The 19,787-nt window shown below is 47.6% G+C and overlaps 1 protein-coding gene across 1 annotated transcript in view; it reads right to left on the minus strand.

The window, feature by feature from the left end:
* The window catches only part of LOC138580958 (perforin-1-like), a 40,922-nt gene that overhangs the window by 14,108 nt on the left and 7,027 nt on the right, over nucleotides 1-19,787 (minus strand). The window contains exon 3 of the mRNA XM_069651917.1: nucleotides 1,483-2,087. Within this exon, the coding sequence (XP_069508018.1) occupies nucleotides 1,483-2,048 (566 nt within the window). The 5' untranslated portion in view covers nucleotides 2,049-2,087. The remainder of the gene's footprint in view (nucleotides 1-1,482; nucleotides 2,088-19,787) is intronic.

Raw genomic sequence — 19,787 nt, forward strand, 5'->3', positions numbered from 1 at the left:
GTAGAATTTTCGTAGAGCTTCAGCCAAACGAAACCAGAATAGGATGAGGTGTTTGGGAAGCTCCTGCTTTTAGGCATTAAGGAAGGCAGGAGCTTAGAATGAAATAATAGAAAGTAAAATGTTTTTGTTTGGGGGCGTATGTCAGAGGTAGGGTTATTACTCTATAAGTAGTTTGACGAGCAGGACCCATGAAAAGGTAACAAAAGATACCTTTCCTTCATTTGTACTTTTTGCAGTGCTATGGTTTTAAAACACAATCTGGCAACGCTGAGTATCCTATCAGGGTCTGGATGCATCAGTGTCCTTCTGATGTCAACACCCCTCAATGGTTATAGGTCAAAGGATAGACTACAAAGGATCGAACCGTCAAAGGATCGCCGCAAAAGGACCGAAACCCCCGTTTTTGTGGTAAAAAGAACTTTTTTCCCTAAACGAAAACCCCCCAAAATATATAATTAAAAATAAAAATTCGATCCTTTTGTTTTCGGCCCTATTGCGTCGATCCTTTGACCATTCGATCCTTTGTAGTCGACCCTTTGATCGGACATCCCCCTTCAATATGGACTATCAACAGCTTTCTGAGAACTGAGACATCCATGAAATGTCAACAGCCAGATACTGCTTAGCACTCACACCCTCACCACTCCCCTCGCTTAGGATATTGACAGTTGCCATTGCACAGGGGCCAAGTGAGAGGCCTGGGGTCTGGGAGTAGAGTACCACCATAGCCAAGCAGAGAAGGAAGAAGAAACAGGACAGGGAGAAGAAACACACTCCACTGTGTTACTGCGCTCTTCTTGGCCCGTTTGCCATTTCCCCTCTGCATGGCACTGTGCCCCTGGCCATCCTCACACACCATGCACACTACTCTTCCCCTTTAGCAATGACAGCAGAGGATGGCAGAACCATGCAGGAGAAGATGACCCAGTGAAGAAACACAGTAATTGATTGATTAGTTGAGGCGCTTGTACAGCGTAATATACCCAATACAGGTCAATCTCAATTGCAAGGCAAAAAGCCATTACATTTGCTGTCAGGAGGAGGAGGGAGAATTGGGCAGGAGAGTCTGCATGCAGGGACACAATGTCAACTGCTCGCTCCAGTTTCTAGCACAATGTTGGCGCCATTTTTGGTAATTATGCTGGGCGGTCAATAACACTTAGGATACGTGCCCTTCCCGACGTAAGTCCTTGTCTTTAGTTTGATAATCCTGCATAATGACTTCTAAATTAGGCAATAACCAATTATCACATTGCAGACTAAACAATATGTGAGAGAGTGTGAATTGTCTAGCATGTAGTCCGTTGGACATGGTGGATTGTGAATGCCAATGACCCTGTTGGACACTCCTCTTTCGCTCTCTCTCTTTCTTGCTTTCCCTCTCTGACTCACTCCCTCTACCACGTCTTCTGCCATCCTCTACACTGTTTGCCATGCCCACCACACATCCCCCAGGCACATCACATCCATCTGTCACCTCACCTGTAAAAGCTGCAGGCCATTTCTTGACTGATGAAGCTGTATTTGTCTTGGGCTGATTTTTTCTGGGAAAATTCTGCCAGCGTGGAGTGGGTGCCAGCAGCTGCCCTGGTCAATGCATTACCTAATTGTCTCCAATCTAGGCCAGTCCTCCAGTCATTAGTGATGGAAGAGGTAAGGGACTTTGTCAGAGAAGTGCTGGACTCATGGACAGTGGAAGATAGCTGGTTTTTGCATTTGTAGGCAATGCGCCAATCCGCGATGGCCTCAGGCAGCTTCTGGTAAACATTGCCTTGGAGGGGGTTCCTACACAACCGGCAAGTCTCCACTTCTCCCCAAGATGTCATTGGAATAACATATGCAGTTTTCCTTTCCATGGAGGTGATATCGAAGCCTTCTCCTCCTAGGTTGTAGCCAGGGACATAATTGGCTTTTTCGCATTCTTTAGCCTTACCAGTCCGGCAGCTTGCCGTTACTCCATCCAGCTTGGGGGATGTCATGCAGAGAGCCAAGCACAGTGAAAGGAAGCCACGATGATTGCTTATTGTGGATGCTTTGCCCGTCCACATTCTGGAGGGTGATTGACGCTTCTGCACAGGTACTTGGTCCTATGGATTTCAAAAAAGAGAGCGTGAGAGAGAGAGAGAGAGAGAGTGTCAGGAGAAATAAAAGATAGGGAAGGAAGTAAGGCACAGTTGCGAATTGGTTCCCGGGCCATGCGTATCATCATCAGGAAAGCTTTTGTTTTCAATATGCACTCTGGGGCTTGTCGATCAAACAGTTAATGGGGAAATGTCCCAGCATGTAAAGTGCAAAGCCATAACAGGCGGAAGGCATTTCGCATCCCGCATGTCAAGGGCCACTTAGCGTGTATGGATAATAGGTGTAGACATGCCCACTGGTCCCTCCATTTTTTACTTCAGATTCTAGATGATCTCCAGCAACATCTGTGTGTTTCCACTCTATAGTTGGATCCATTGAAAGTAATGATAAAAACATCTTTCGAGTCCATTCCACACACTGTTCTGCTTTTATGATTTTACTCCTCAATACTAATCATCAATACAAACATCCTAAAATCATCAATGGAAACATCATAAAATTATCAATAGAAACATCCTACAATCATCAATAGAAACATCCTAAAATTGTCATAGAAGCATCCTAGAAACATCATAAAATCGTCAATAGAAACATCCTAAAATCATCAATGGAAACTTTAGAGGGGTGGAAAAGAATGTTTGACTCAAAACAGTAACAGAAGCCTCTAAATAACTTGGATATGTCAGAGGCTGATCACTGGTCTGAAAGGCTAGTCAGGGTTCTTTTGGAAAAACAAAGATCTCAAATTTCTTACACTACTGCTGCTATATTGTAGGGTGTATTGAACTGAAGGTGGTAATTTATCCCCCTGAAGATGAAGGTAAACACAGCATACAAATAGCATGTATGATAGAAAACTAGAAAGAAAATAAAAGGCATATACGTTTCAACCATTCCCAATGTATGCCAGAAGCTTTGGGTGATGGGAAGTACCAAATAGTTTGTGTCTCTGCTGCCATCACTTGTCTACAAGTGTGGAACCTTTGTGGTTTGTGACTTTACTCGCACAGGTGAGAAGTTCTAATGGTGGTCTCCTTCTTTGAGCTTCGATAAAACACACCAAAGTACCTTACTGATGTGTCTGAATGGCTGTAACATCTATGGACATCTTTGAAATGAGATCCTCAGCAGAACCTAAGCGTACACTGCCAACATCCTCATACATGATCAGAGAATTTAGGCATATGATGGTCACTTGGTGGGTAATACGGAAAACATATTTGGTCATCTATCTAAGGCCATACCTGGTCATCTGATGACGCTCTTTGGGTAAATAATGCCAGTACAAGGCAGAAGCTGGGCGTACCTTGAAATGGCCGGAAGTGCCAGGACATTTCATTGAGATTCTTGGCACTCTGGTGACATTTTTTGGGTATATGAATGCCACACGTGGGCTTATGATGGGAGCTCTAGAACATTTGTTGTTCGCACTTTGTGCATAAACTGCCAGTGCACCAATATAAGCTGCTAACAGTGCCTGGGTAAGATTCAAAAGCAGGGCATATGGTTGCAGCTATTAGGCTGATTGCGGCCAATCTTAGGTATGACTCAGCACATTTTGGCATACGTATGATAGTACCTGGACATAACGTGGCAGTACCTTAGCACAAAACAGCTAATCTTGTGAACGTGATGGGGCATAAACTGGGAGGACCTGGGCGCATTCAGTCTGTGAAAGAACATGTTACAGTTAAACGTGAGCATATAGTCAGAGTTCCCAGGACTATTAGGGTCATACCTGTGCATTATGACAGCTGTTTCTAGGCCCATCCTTGCTGTCATTTGGCTTTATGATGCCCATAGTTGTACATAGTAGTTCCAAAGCATACTATGTAGTGCTTATAGATGGACATAGGAAGGCATGTGTTAACAATATATTGACAGTACTGGGGCATATACCAGCAGTATGTGGTCTGAAACTGGGATGGCTGATATTGATGTTCTGTCTAGAGTTCTTCGATGGTTGAAGGCCTGCAATGGGCCATGTGATGACCATTCTTTGACGTTTTGAAAACTATAGTTGGCAATAGCATGGCCAGCCAAGGAAGCAAACATGCCTGTGCTCTGCCTTACAAATTACATGTTGATTACATACATGTTAATATTGGTTTGCAAGTAATTGCCATTTTAAGGACATACCTCCTCATGTAGTAAAGGTCACAAACTCTAATCTCTCTAGGGGGTGATTAATTTCTAGCAGGATTTCCGTGGTAAGGATAAGGATAATTCTCCAACTCACTTACCTATTGTTTGTCTTTGGATACAAAATGGAGTGTGCAGGGGACGCAAGTGATCCACAGCCCGTGGACACCCTTTGTCTTTTTGCTCTTTTGACCATCACAACCTAGTCTCAGGGTTGTGTCTCTCTCCTCTGCACCTCATTACTCCACCTAATTCTCTACAACACATATATACATTGGTGTGCAACTGTGTTTATTCCTTTTTCCTCTGTCTTACCAATGACAATTTCCCAATCAGGTGTATTGACCGTGAGTAACAGACTCATTAAAATCAAGGGTCATGTACAACTACAAAGCATGAGCACCCAGTAAGACCAACCCACACTTAACACCCATTTTAGAGACCAAACACACATTAACATACACACTAAGGCATCTTAATAGGTTGCACACCTTCCCATCCAGAGCACAGACTTCAAATTCGGGAGTCGCACCAGGCTTCAAAGACTGATCCCCCAGAGAGGACATGCTGCCTTCACCAACCACAAACCACTCTAGAGAGCAAACCTTACACTGACATTTGCATTCCGGTGCAGAGCAAGGATGCAAAGCCCGATCATCCTGAGGGAATACACCAGCCTGTAGTATCTTGGGTGGTGAGCGAAGGAAGAATGTTGAGGTGCGTGATGCCAGCAGTGTGCGGTGGGACAGTTCATGCAGATGGGAGCGCTGGATGATCCGGTGAGTCTCCTTCCTACCTCTTACCTGTAAATGCTTCTGAATAGATACTCTTTATACACCTACAGAGTACTGCCTGCTTAATGAGCTGCCTCCTTACTTACCCCCAGGCTGTACACTTCATAAACTACCAGACAATCTATGGTGTTGTGGACGACTGCATATCTGCTTGCCATTTTAGGTACATTTTAAGTGTAGGAAACCTGCTATGGGCAAATCATTATCTCAACACTCCTGATAGATATCGGTCCCTGAATGGAGAGCTCCATTCCTGCGCTGATGGAGTTGATCGATGTGTTCAACAAGGTTTCTGGATACAAGATCAATTGGACCAAGTCGGAAGCGCTGCCGGCATCAACCACTTGCACTGTTTTGAAGATGCAGGGCTTTCCCTTTAAGTGGTGTCCGAATAAGATGAGATACCTTGGGATTTGGCTAATGAATGATGTCCCGAAAATAATGGATGTCAATATTACACATGTGATTCAATCTTTGGAGCTGGACCTGAAGAGATGGAGTGCACATAAATTGAGTCTCTGGGGGAGAGTGAATGCCATCAAAATGACATCAACACCGCAAATCAACTATGTGCTCAGTGTGCTTCCCCTGGACGTGAAGAAGGGCCATTGGAGGAAAATTGAGAGTTTAATCCAGTCTTTTCTCTGGGAGAACAAACAGCCACCCCTCAGCTTGTGGAAATTGCAGCTGCCCCAAGACTGTGGAGGTTTGGGGGTTTCTGACTTTGAGAATTATCATTTGGCCTTTGGAGCCAGGCATCTGGTTCCATTTATTGAAGATTCGGAGGATGTTTGGACGCTGGCAGAATCAAGTGGTTCTCCTCCGTTGCCGCCTAGGGCCATACTGTCCACGGTGGATGGATCTGGTTATCGCTCATTTCCGCCGACAAGATTCCTGAGAACTTGTTGGAGGGAACTATGGAAGAAAAGTAAGCGCAAGGTATGTGATAATGATTACATCCCTATCTGGTTGAATCCAGGTATTTTGCTGAATGGGAGGCCGCTATTGTGGTTGAACTGGCTCCTGAGTGGTGTACTATGGTTGAGTGATCTGATGGAAGACGGCAAATGGATCAGCTATAGAAGACTTGCACAAATTAAAGATCTCAGAGACTGTACAATGGGTGAATACAGAAAATTGAGAGGTTTGCTGCAGAACCAGAGAACTGTTGATGGCGGTGGTTGGCAGTTATGGCTACCTGAATATAAGACATTAGGTGGTATGGCGTCCAAAGTATATAGAAATCTGAGCCAACAGTACACGCCAGCAGAGGGGTTGTTAACTAAGTGGTCTGAGGTCCTTGGCTCTGATATGACTGTGGAGAGGTGGAGGTTCCTTTGTAAAAACGTAACTCTGACATCCATTAATCTTGGAGAACAATGCCGCCAGATCAAAATTCTTAATAGGGTGTTTAGGACTCCCCAGAGACTTTATGCGAGAGGGATGATTGACTCAGAGGCCTGTTGGAGGTGTAAGCATGATGTCGGCTCCTTTGAACACTTGATCTGGGACTGTTATGAACTGAGGACATTTTGGAGGAGTGTCACTGAGAAGATTAATGAGGTTCTATTGCTGCAAGAGGATTTTGATTATAACACTATCATCTTGGGTGAGGACAATAAAGTGGAAGATCTCACTTATCCACAGAAATGCTGGTTTTTTAGGGCTGCGAATTCTGCGAAAAAGATTGTTTTGAGAAAATGGAAATGTGATGAGAGGCCAACCTGTTCAGAATGGGTGGAGGACTTGAGGCAAGTGGCCAGAATTGAGAAGGTTATCCTTCGCAGGAACAAAAAGTTGAAATTGTTTGATGATATGTGGGGTGGGTTTTTGGATGACATGTGATAATAAATTGGTCTGTTTTGCTTTTTAGATTCTGTGAAGGTTGGGGGTGGTTATGGGGTGAGGATTCTATGCAATGAGTTATACGATTACAATGCTGATAAGTTTGTTGTTTGTATGTTTTCTATAAATTTCAATAAAATTAATAATACAAAAAAAATAAGATATCGGTCCCTGTGAAGCAGTGCAAACATATGCACAATGTGTCAATTGCCACATTACATGATATATTGGGACATTCCCTTGGCATGTAATAGTCATACCTGGGCCTATGAAAGTTTTTCTGGATCATACGCTGTCAACACTTTGGCATAGGCTGGCAGAACCTGGGTGTAAACTGTCAGTATAGCCATGGTTCCAGTGGCCATATATGGGCAAACAATGGTAGAATTTGGTCACGTGTTTGAGGCCCCTAGCATACAATGGCAAATCATTTGGAAATGATAGCTGAGTTTAGGTAAACACAGGCAGTTTGTGAGGAGAGGAAGGTGATACTTTGCTGGTTTCATTTGGGACATCTGTTATGTTACGTTATGGTAACATGTTTTATATCGATCGTGTACTCCGAGGGCATTTCTTGGCACTGGCCTTCAGTCTGAGAGGAAGGAGGAAAGCAGAGGATTAAACCAAGGCATAAGAAGAGAGATGGGGCTCAAGGTGGCAACTGAATTTGGAGTATTGAGGGAGCATTGAGGGAGAGGATAAAGTTGGAGATGAAGACAATTCCATATGTGAGCAGCTAGAAGGGAGAAGAAACGACCATCAACACAACAGCGGCCTAAACACAGAACACAAAAAAGAAATGGATCAGCTGACTTCACAGTACGAGGCAGGGAGTATTTAGTGAACAACAGCTTAACGGTCTGAAAGAGGAGTGTGGGCTGAGGTTCCCTCATTCCACTTAAAAATGCTCTGGCTCCATTGAGGGGCATACGATAAGTCTGTTACAATCGCTCAACATCTTCTCCACTACATCCACTTCAGTAGAATCCAACTCTCACCGCACAATGCTGATGATGACACATCCCAACACCACATCAGTCGAGAAACACAACTCATGGATACATGACTTTAGCCAGAATCAAGCATTGGATGTGCTCAGGCTCTCCAAAACCTGGCTAGACGGGTCAAATACATTATTCTTGATCTTCTCATCCATATTAACTTCATAATCATAAATGACAAAACCCAAAAAACAAGGAGGAGAGCTAGCTGTTGTCCGCCAGTTATCCTTGGAACCATGCATAATCCGCACTGCATCTCCTAATTCCTTTCAATCTCTCATTGTCAGTCTCCCCTATATTAACCCCCCTCAAGTCCTCATTACAGTCTTCTGCCCTCCTGGAAAAGACTGCAGCTATATTCAAGGCTTCTTGGATCTAACAATCTCAATATAATTCAGGCACAAACAGATTCTCATCACCTGAGATTTTAACATCTGGATTGAGGATCCAACAATGTATTTGCCTCTTCTTTCCAGAATCTGCTTTTGTCTATTCTAGCATGTTAAGCGTCCAACCCACTGCACCGATTGCACCCTCAACCATCTAATTTCCTCAGACCAAACTCTGCCGCTCCCGCCACCTCTCCAGTTAGTTGCTCAGACCACTCTCTTATCTCGTGGCTTTTCCTGCTGTCTATGCATCTAACTAGCTAACTAACTAACTAACTAACTAACTAACTAACTAACTAACTAACTAACTAACTAACTAAAAAAGGGCATCCACTCAAAATGCCACAAATCACACCCAAAACGAACCAGACCTAATCGTAAACTCGACCCCAGCTTCTTATCCCTGACCTTAGTACTAAAGCTCATCATTTGATACACACCAACAATCTGTCATCTCAGTAAGGCCCATCACCACAATTCCTTTGAAATGAACCAAGGGAAGGCAGCTCACCTTTTCCAATTCCTCGGCAAAGTGCTTAATAAACCCCAGGAGCGCTTTATAATAGTCACATTTTAAAGCACCACCATGCAGATTCCTTTGAAATGACCTCCTTTCCTAGAATGCTGCATCAATCTCATCAATTGCACCCTGAACCAAACTCATCTGCCTGCTAGCGCCAAAGCATCATTCTTCATGCTAGGATCGCTCAAAGCTCTCACCACTCTCCTCGTATATTGCCAGAATATAATAGTCCCGAACTCCGAAATAATGAACGCCTCAGAAGCCAAAAGCCTTGTAGTGACTCTCGTCTCCTCTCGCAAGCTTGAGGCCCGCGTTAACTCCACTCTCTCCTCTGGCCACTTCATTCTATAATTCCTCTGCAGCATGAAAACCTTTCTTTGCCTTCAAATCTCCAATCTGTGACACAAGCACTCCTTAACCCTGAATTGGACTGATGCAATCCCCTACTGGAAGGAGTCAATGGATCTCCCCTAAATAAGCTGCACATTCCCCAGAACATGGCAGCCAGGCTCATCTTTAATGCCAACCTCTACACCTACTTTCACCCCACACTACAAATCTTCTATTGGATCACTGCCAGACAGAGATGCGGCTGTAAATCCTTGCTTCTAGTCCAAAAAGCACTCCTGACTGCTTCTCCAATCTGTTTTCTACACATCAACTCATCAGACGCCTGCGCTCCCATAACAAAAATGTGCTTGACCCTCTCCTTTCAAATCCTCTACAATGTGTGGTAAAAAAATTTCTGTTGTTGGTGCCCACCGCTGGAAACTGCTTCCTCAATATCTGTGCTACCTTTGTAACCTCAACCAACCTAGACGCAACTGTGGGAACTCTGAGATCTTGCGAGACTTCGCGCCCTACAGCAACTTGAAGACCTGGCTTTTGCCGCGAGCCTTCTCAGATTCCCCCCCACACCTTCTAATTTGTCTGGCGACATTAGGCTTCTTCACCATACGCACGCTCGATACATTTCGAAAATACAGCACCTACTCTGGGGCGTATATGTAGCCAGCGGATGGAATGAAGGTGGTGACGTGAAAGCATTTGAGTGACTTAAAAATGCAGGGAGCACCTCTGATCCTAATTACTTTGCGGTGGTTGAGACTATCGTTCTTTTATAACACGGGATCGGGATTCAAACCTGTGTTGCGCTTCCTCCCCAAAAAAGCAACGCCCAAGGCAAGGGTCACTGCCATCATTTAAATGTCATTGTATTTGTATGAGGCCAGTGACAGCAGAATTGCATGCAGAAAGAACGAGAAGGTGTCGAAGGACGTCAAGTTGGTAAAAACAAGAGGAAGCAATTTGGTTAATTTGAGGAACAAGGGAGAGCGAGGAACAGAGTTTAATATAAAGGTTTTTGACAACAGAGATAAGATAAGGGCGGCAGTCTTGCACACAGTGGCCCTCATTACGACCCTGGCGGAAAGTGACTGACCGGAGCGCCACAGCGTAAATAGCGTTTCCGCCATTGCACGAAGGAGCAAAGTGCGGCCCATTCCGACCCATCGGGCACGAGCACCACGCCACGGCGGAAGTGCAAAGTCCAAGATGGCGGAAATGACCCCAAAACGGCCCACACCGCCGCCGTACGGCGCCCTAGGTGCCATACCGCCACCCCTCTTAGCGGTCACCGCAGTGTGCGCCTACCGGAAAGTACGGTGACCGGAAATATACGGAAACGGAAGTAAAAACATGGGCCCGGAACGGGAAACATCCCGCCGTACACCTATAAAACCACTAAAACCACACAACCACTAAAATCACTACCCTGAAACACACCCCAACCCGTCACCCACCCTAGCGAAACCAAGAAAAATGGGAAAAGTAGCGAAGAAAGCGTGCGACCGCAAGCGGCAGGTCCACTTCTCCCGTGAGGAACTCACCGTGCTAACAGAGACCCTCCAGGAGAATGCTGCCGTCGTCTTCTCCACGCAAATGACCAGAACGGCACTTGCAAACAAGAAGACCATATGGGCTCTGGTGGCACAGCGGGTAAGTGCGGTGGGGACCGCACCCCGCACCCCACAGCAATGCCGCAAGCGATGGGACGACCTGCGGATACGCGTCCGCAGCATACTCTCTGCCAACCGCAACATTGCCACAGCCACCGGGGGAGGTCCTGAATCACCCATCAAGTTGACCCCCTGGGAAGAAATCTGTGCCTCCACCATCGGAATGGAGAGCATAGAGGGAGTCGGAGGGATGGAGAAAGGAGTGCAGACATCCGAAGATTCAGGTAGGTGGGCCCGATAAAACAATGCCAAATCCACACAGTCCATCCATGTGAAGTACCATGCGTCCACATAGTGCAACAGAAACACATGTCCAGGAGAACGTCCACACACATCGGCCTGATAGCGCACGTTAAAACCCACAATAAATACATAAATAATTAAAAACCCCTAATACACGCACTACACGTGCAGCAGGCACACCCTAACTGCAGGCTGCCAAACAACTGCACCCTCACTCCACACACAAATTAAAGCACCTCCAAGGCCCCGACCCAAATCACCCTCAGGTACCACCCCAAAGCATGTGATACAATGCCATTCCAATTCCCACAGACCCATCAATAACCCTCGCCCTCCTTTACTCCACCACAGGGTCCGATCCAAACGACGAGCTACAGGACACCCCTACCAGCACACCTGCAAAGAGGGCCAAGACCAACGGCCAGAGACCCTCCACCTCAGCTGCACGCATCAAGACACGGCAGCAGCACAAATCAGGTGGCAGCACAGAGGAGGGAACATCAACAGGCACCCCAGCAGCCAGCATGCCCACAACACCACCACCACAGGTCCCCCCAATGGATGCCACAGAAGGCACTGCCTCTGGTGGCAGCAGCACCATAGGTGACACCCCATTGATGGCAGCATGCTCGGACACAGAAAACGGGGATGTCGAAGTCAGATCCATCCATGACCTGTCCCAATCCCCCTGTCTGTCCCATCCCGTACAACATGAGGATACCACGCAGGGCCACCCACAAGACGACGACTGGCCATCCCCCACAAGCCCTGTGGCAAGGCAACATGAGGACAACAGCCCCTCTGTGGCACCCCCGCAAATGGCCATGGCCCAGCAGAGGCAACAGTCCCTCGACCAGTTAATCGTACAACAGCAGCAACTGGCCACACTCCTCAAGGACCATGCCGATGAATGTGGGGGCACTAAGGCAGACATAGAAACATCAACTGAGACACTTAGGGCAGAAATGGAGAGAGGTACAGAGACGCTAAGGGCACAAATGGAGAGTAGCACCGAGAGCCTGAGAGTCCAAATGGAGAGTAGCACCGAGAGCCTGAGAGTCCAAATGGAGAGAAGCACCGAGAGCCTGAGGGGGGAACTGCATGCGACGTCCAAAGACGTATGTGCCGAACTTGCCGCAGTGCGCCGTGTGCTCACTGAGCTCTCGCAAACCCTTAGGGACATGCATGGACGTGAGCAGGCAGACACATCATCCGTTGCAAGTTCCGTCCAGGGCAGCCCCCAACGTAGATCTGGAAGGAACCTGCGCTCCACAGGCAGGGGTGCCCCTGATACCCGCAGAGGGGGCTTGCAATAGCGACAGCCCACTGACAATGAGCATCTTTGGACACTGGTGTTCGGGGGGGAGGTAGGAGGGTGGAGGGGGTGTGTTGGGCTCACTTGGGTGGCGGGTCGATAGGGTGTTCAACATGACATCACATATGCCATAAAAAGTGCACGATCAACCAATGAGATGTGTGGACATTGATCTGTGTGTACTAGGCCATCATAGGCGTACAGTCCATATTGTGCATGTCCCAGACACACGCAGTGCCACGAGTCCCGTGTCCATGTATCAGCCACCAGGCGTGAGTGCTAGAAGCATACATCAATGAGATGCTGACGAATGTCACGGGCCTCCGGTGCCTCGCAGACTCCATGAGGTGCTGCCACATCCCCACCCTCATCATGACCATCATCAGGTGCTTGCAGTTCTGCGTCAGGGGGCATGGGCACATTTCTACGTACGCACATGTTGTGGAGCATGACACATGCCATGACCATCCTTGCAACCTTCTCATGGCGGTACAGGAGTGCCCCGCCAGACCTGCTGAGGCAGCGGAAACGAGTCTTCAGTAGGCCGAATGCCTGTTCAATGACTACACGGGTACGTGAGTGGGCATGGTTGTAGTCCTCCTCATGCTGGTCCCGTGGGTTCCGGACTGGTGTGAGGAGCCATCTCTTCAGTGGATATCCAGCATCACCTGTATGTGGACGAGAAACGTATGATGTGGAATGCCATTGATACGTACGCACACCCCCCCCCTTCCTGCCAGGTCATTGCCAATTCACATACCCCACATAATCATGCATGTAATGAGACTCACCGAGTAGCCAGGATCTGTTCCCTGCGTGTCGCTCCATGTAGCGTGGTATTGTAGAGTTCCTCAAGACCATAGAATCATGGGTTGATCCAGGGAATCGGGCACAACAATGTGTAATGATCCTGTTGGAGTCACACACCATTTGTACATTCAGGGAATGAAATTGTTTTCGGTTGCGGTACTGGGCCTCCATGGCATGTGGGACGACCAATTCCACATGGGTGCAGTCGATGGCACCAATGCAACCCGGTATGCCGGCAAGTGCATGGAATCCCACTTTTGTGTTGGTAATTTCCTGCTCCGAGCGTGGTAGAGAGATGTAGTCGTCTGCGTGCTGCAGGAGGGCATCGAGCACTTGAAATAGTGTCCGTGAGAACAGTGGCTGAGAAATGCCATGCAACTGTCCGACTGTGTGCTGGTAGGTGCCTGTGGCCAGGAAGTGGAGTACAGACACCACCTTCAGTAGGGGTGGGATGGCGGTTGGGCTATCTATCATGCTGACAAGGTCAGCCTGTGTCATGTCCACAATGGCGGCTATGGTGTCCCGGTCCAGACGGTAGAGGGTGTGGATCTGCTCATCAGTGAGGTTGAACGGATGTGCTCGGAGGCGTGGGATTGCGGGCTGCCTGCGTGGTGGTAGTGGCTGTGCTGGTGGGCCTTGCTGGCCCTGCCTTGGCCTCCTCCTCCTCCTGCGTCTCCTCCGTGCGGCTGGTTGTAGTTGATGTTCGTCTTCTTCTTGGAGTTGGAGCACTTGCAGTGCTATCAGGTCCCCCAGGGCCAACATCGCGAGTCCTGCTGGTAGCATTTCGGTGTGGTTGTGGGAGGAGACTGGCTGTGCAATTTATGTGTTTTCAGGCTGTATGGCCTCCACCTGTGGTGATTAATTCCACCTGTGCAAACTGCTCTCCCCTTTGGCCGAGCACGTCCCGTGCACAACGCTGCAATTCGGGGAATGGCATCTTGCTATTGCAATCATGTATTTGTACCCGATGGCCGTGTAAGATTGGTTGATATGTTCATTCTGCTGTGGTCCCATTGTTTCACATACTATCTGTGCAGTCGCGAACAGACTTGTGAAGGGTCAGTGGAACGTAGTACTCGAGTAACGGTGGGCCCTCATGCATCACTGTACCGAGTTGCAACGACGGGCGGGGCGTCCCATTTGTGGGTGAAGGCAGTTGCCATTTTCACACACAGCCGCACTCGATGGAATAATTAGTGATTTCAAACGGCCACAGATGCCTTTTCGACGTGATGTTGCAAATGAGGAATTCGAAGGGCGGCGCTTTCGGTTTCCAGCTAGCGGCGAGGAGATGCCCACAGGTCTGACTGCAAATACAACGTTCTATTGTTCAATGTCCTTGAGACAGGGCCCATGGCGAGGAAGCAATGATTGATATGAATAGTTTGGGATGCGCAATAGCTACGTGGGCGATGAGGCCGGCCGTTCCCAAATACATGTTACTTCACAACACTGGAATTACGGGCTGGGGCACTGTGGATTTTGCAGGCTGCATAACGCACAGACTCAATGGATGTTTCTAATGTTATGTGAGTAATTATTCAGGCGTTTTGATCCCGGGATGAGGGAATGATGAATGGATGCATGGGCAGGTGATTTGATACAGAGTTTGCCATGTACAGGGCTTCTTGGGATCTATCCGCCTCCCCTACGCTATGTGATGCAGGGCTGCCATAGTGGGACCATCGTCTATCTGGCCTTGTTGAGCCCTCCCTGTCTCGACGCGCCCTCAGACACTTGTGTCCATGCACGTTAACATTCCCATCTGATGGATTCTGTTTTGACAGACGCATGCACAGGTACACTCGTTTGTGATGGTGTTTGCACCTCGATATAGATGGTTATGAGTCGCAAGTGGTTTTGGGGTGGTGATGATCCTTTGGAGTGGGCTAGCATGCATATGGCTGTGGATTTCGTGTGATCATTGAAGTGAGTTGTTGGAATGTAGTTCTGATGGCCATTCTGTTCTTTTTCTTTTCTTTTGGTTGACAGGTATCTCCTCCCCTTTTGCCACTGCCATCTGTATGCCACTCCTGCAGATGGGTTTTACTCCCGACACCTGCTGCTTCGTGTTAATCAGTGGAGCAGCATTACGATCTTATGGGACGATCGCCAATGGCCCACATGCCCTTACGCAGTACTGGTGGCTCGGAGCAACATTTCGGCCTTTCAGCTGGACTAGTGCCTCCCCATTGGGACGGCCCTGCGGTTCTGTGCGCTTCCATGTTGCCTTTTCGTACGTGAATGTGGCTCTGTGTACCATGGGGGAACAGGGCGACACACAAGTAGTGGCTGGTCATTTCTTGCGGATGCAGCCCACAATGGTGATTAGTGTTTTGGAGTTCATGGCCTGATGGCTGTATGGGCTTGGTGACTTTGATGTGCATAAAATTTCTATTCTGATTTGGCCCGTGTAGCGTTTTTCTTTGCAAGTGATGTGGCATATGCCTATTTGGGGGGCGATGTATTGTGAGGAGATCTGCATTGGGTTCCAGCTTCGGAGTTTAGTTGCGTGGTACTGTACTGGGCGCGTTTGCCTACTAAGCCCGTGAGGTCAGGGATGGGGGCTGCCAATATGACAGTTTGAATGTTGTCATGCTCAGGGGCGGGGGATTGGGTTTTGTGTAACAGATGCCGGTCAGCCAGGTGGACTGGTGGAATGATGTGATTCTAGGAATATTGCTGGTCACAGGTGCCTGTGTTTGCGTGCGTTTCTTGGTAGGGGACTGTGGTCATGTCCATTGGGATGGCTTCTGTATTCGTGCCATCTGTGCCCTGCAGCTCCCATTGGCCCCTCTTGTGTTTCTTTTGTTCGTTGCCATGCATGGGTGACTTGTACATTTCAATGGTTGCATTGTGACTTCATTGCACCTACGGGGAGTTGTACTTTGTGGGCAGGGAGCGGTGTACAGGCACTCAGTGGGGCCGTTTACGGTTGATTCGCGATGCCGTACTTCTCACCATGGCGGAATGGTACATTACGCCATGCCTGATGGGGTTAGGTACATGTCCGCTAGGGTCGGAATTGCCGTACCCTTGCGCCATGGTGGTGTTTGCGGTTTCGCATGGCGCGCGCGCGCGTGCTTGGTGCAGTTAGCGTTGGCGTTCACTACGGTGTCGCTAATGGCTTCGTACTTTGCGGTGACGGGTCATAGTCGCACTGAGCGCTATTCGATGGCGGTATTGCATTTCCGCCATCGTTTTCCGATTTCCGCAAGGGTCGTAATGAGGGCCAGTATATTGTCGCACTGTCAGGTTTGTACCGCCCACGCTGACCATTACTGCATGCTTGCACGTCTTGCACTGAGTGTACCCCACATGCAGCATGCTCACAACATGGACTGCAGCTGAGGCACAGTGGCCATGTCAGGTGTATCTTAGTGGTACACACAGCACATGCGCATATACCTAGATACACCAGATATGGCCTACAGCTAAAGGTTAGAGTCTGTGTTTGGATATAGTGTGTTGGTTACACAAAGTCCATGGTTGCCTGCCGCGTACCGTGGCACCCCAGGCACATATAAAACATGAGCTGCAGCTGAAAGCTACAAGCAGTTTGGCTAATCTTAGTAGTCACAGGTCTTGCTGTGTGTTTGCCATTAAAGCACAATCATACATGTGCCGCTTTCATTCTGAGGCGCCTTCACAGTGGCATGAGCAAGCTTCAGAAACCTTTCAAATAAAAAGGCAAGAAATAAAGCGTGCCTCACAGGAGTGATTTTCAGGCTGTGCTTGGAGTTGCACAGTACTTGCCTGTGAGTCTAATGCCATATATTTTGAACACTACTCAGACTCCCTTCACAAGTCTGCTGCCTTTGAGTGCCCCCTGTTTGTGGAGCTTATATGGTGTGCCCACAGAGCACAGTCACAGAGCATGGCATACTGTGTGCTGCTAAAACGCAATAAACATTAGCTGCAGCCAGGGGCCTAGGAGACACATAAAATCTGGGGGGGACAGGGGACACCTTGAGGACTTTGCTACGGACACAAACCACAGAGTAAAATCTGCCCATTTATTTGTAGTGAGTGATGATCATGCACATTTGTTCAAAAAAACAAATATATTTTGCGGCGTTCGGTATGCATGACACATTCTGTTGCTATTGTTTGTATGTCAACTAGATCCATTATATCTTTGTGTATATTGCACACACAAACATGAGTGAATCTTTTCTGAGTCATAGTTGTACGCAGCCACGTTTTCAGTCTTTGCAAAGCACTAAAGCTCCTCCCAGCCTCACAGGAAGATACTGGAACAGTTAGGAGGATCTGCAGTTGCTTCTCCACCTGTGCAAATAAAGCTCTTTCTGTGGGAGGCATCCTTTGATGTCTACCAATTCTGAGATGGAAGAATACTTATGGACGCTTGATAATGTTGTTAATTGTGCAGAGAGGAGGAAATATTCAATGTCTGTTTACTTAACATTTTCAGCACTTCTGCCTGTTAGAAGCAGCTGTGCCGCATGAGATGGTGTCATCCCTACTGCAGTACTGCAGGACATTATTTTACATATTCTACTCAATTGACTTTAGTACACAGGTGTTGGAAAACAATCAAGAGTGTTCAATTTGATTTGTACCTGCCCTAGTATTTGGCTAAGGCCTTCACGTACCACTGCACTAATGCTATGCTTAACCAGAAAGTTAACACACCTTCTAGCAAACAGAGTTTCTGAGCAATGCTTCGCTTAGCAACGAATTAGGAGTATGCGCCCATGATTTCATTAGCTTAACATACAGACCCAGAGCACGACCCTGGATTAGAAACTCGGTAGCTGCCAGTCCAAAATCACCCCAGATTAATTCCATAGGGGTGCTCTGGGGTAATCCCAACAAAGATCTTCAGCACTTTCCCTCAATGTGTTTAGTGTCAAAAAGGCCTCTTAAGGCCCACACTGCAGACATACATAGGGCCTCATTAGAACCCAGGCGTTAAGGGGTTAACGGCGCCGTAAATGGTGTCGGCGCCGGTAAACCCTTAACGCCTTACTACGAGGTCAGAACAAAGAACCATTTGGTAGTTTCCTGGTACCGACAAGCGCGGTGGTCTATCAAACATTTCTTCAAGCAGACCTCCTGATACACATGCTGCAGTCGATAGTGTTTACTTATTAGCTAAGCTTGCACCATGATTGCTAGCAAACGCTATTTGTTTGGCCAGGTGAGGCCAGCACACCCCACTCTGAAGATTATTCCACCAACGCTGATGCTAGGCAATTACATTAATTGCCAAGTGCTCACATCCGAAGCCAGGCATTCCACTAATTCACACCATCTAGCAGGCATGCCAATGAAATATAAGCGGCCTTAGATATTGCACTCATATGCTGAAGTAAGCAAATCATATTCCAGGTAGTGCCATCAAACGCCAGCTTCTAAGATCATATAGCAGGTATCACCATCAAATGGTCAGCGTGTGCTCAGCATTTCCATTAAAGGGTAAGTATTTGCCCCATATGCCAACCATTGTCAACAGATACCCAGGCGCTCACACCACACACTGGGTGTTCCCAAATACTAGGTGCTCTTATCCTATCCCAGGCAGGCAGTGCCACCCCACCACTCAAAACTAAAACACCATAGAAGAAAAGCTCTTCCTCATGCTTTGGGAGATGCTGTAAACAGGATAAGGAAGCAACATGTGTTTATTTATTGTTTCCTTGTAAGGCGCTTATGCAATAAGAATATACTGTTTCAAAGCACCCACAGGGCAAGGAGGGAGGGAGAGTGGAAGTACATTACAACAATTACAACACAATATTTAAGAGCAGAGGGGCAGGAGGGGGGGTGAACCTACTATGCCTTGTGAGTATTCAGAAAGTGAGTATTCAGAACATGTATCTGTTGCAAGAAAAATGAGACAAGAAGACCAAATTCAGGCTTGCCTGAAGTGCTGGCCTGACAGACTGGTGTGCACCGGTTTTGGCGGCCAATGCGAGGGAGTTTTGCGACTGGGTGCCCCTGGCGGGCCACATCTGGCAGTTTTGATCATAATGCTGGCCCAATGGTATTTAAAAACCTTCATTGACCACACATTTTTCAGAAAAAATACACCAACATCCAAGCACTAATTTGTTGCAATAAATCATAATTTGTGTTTACAGCCATATTTTGGTACCTGGTCCTTTCTTTGCCACAGTCCTATCCACAGAGAGACAGGGAAATAAATCTGCTTTACACGTGAAAATGCACGAAAAGCCAATGTGCTGCTGTTTGCACCCCTTGTACTCATTTGGTCAATACGTGTCTCTTTTAGCATACTAATAAAGTGCTTTGTAGATGCATTTAACAGGCAATCCCAGCATGGGACATTTAGATGAGTTGGACACGATTCACCCACTGAATGCAGCTTTAACAATTCATGCGTGATCCCACGGAAATACTGCACTGGTAGCCACTGTCCTAACGGTCGGGTCCTGTTCTTGGCACATGCTCCGGCCCTGCACAGTGTAATACCGAGGTGAAGAGAGAGGGGCCAGGCCCTCGGGAGGGGCTGTGTCTTGGGCAGGTCCTTTTTTGGAAGGGTTGGGCGGGACTGTGTCTCTGGTGGCCCAGCCCCCTGTACCACTCCCTCCCCTCATCTTTTTGTCTGTTCAGTACTGCATGATGACAGCCATGTAGG

Source organism: Ambystoma mexicanum, chromosome 3p, assembly GCF_040938575.1.
Source record: "Ambystoma mexicanum isolate Mex_15411 chromosome 3p, UKY_AmexF1_1, whole genome shotgun sequence".
Classification (NCBI taxonomy): domain Eukaryota; kingdom Metazoa; phylum Chordata; class Amphibia; order Caudata; family Ambystomatidae; genus Ambystoma; species Ambystoma mexicanum.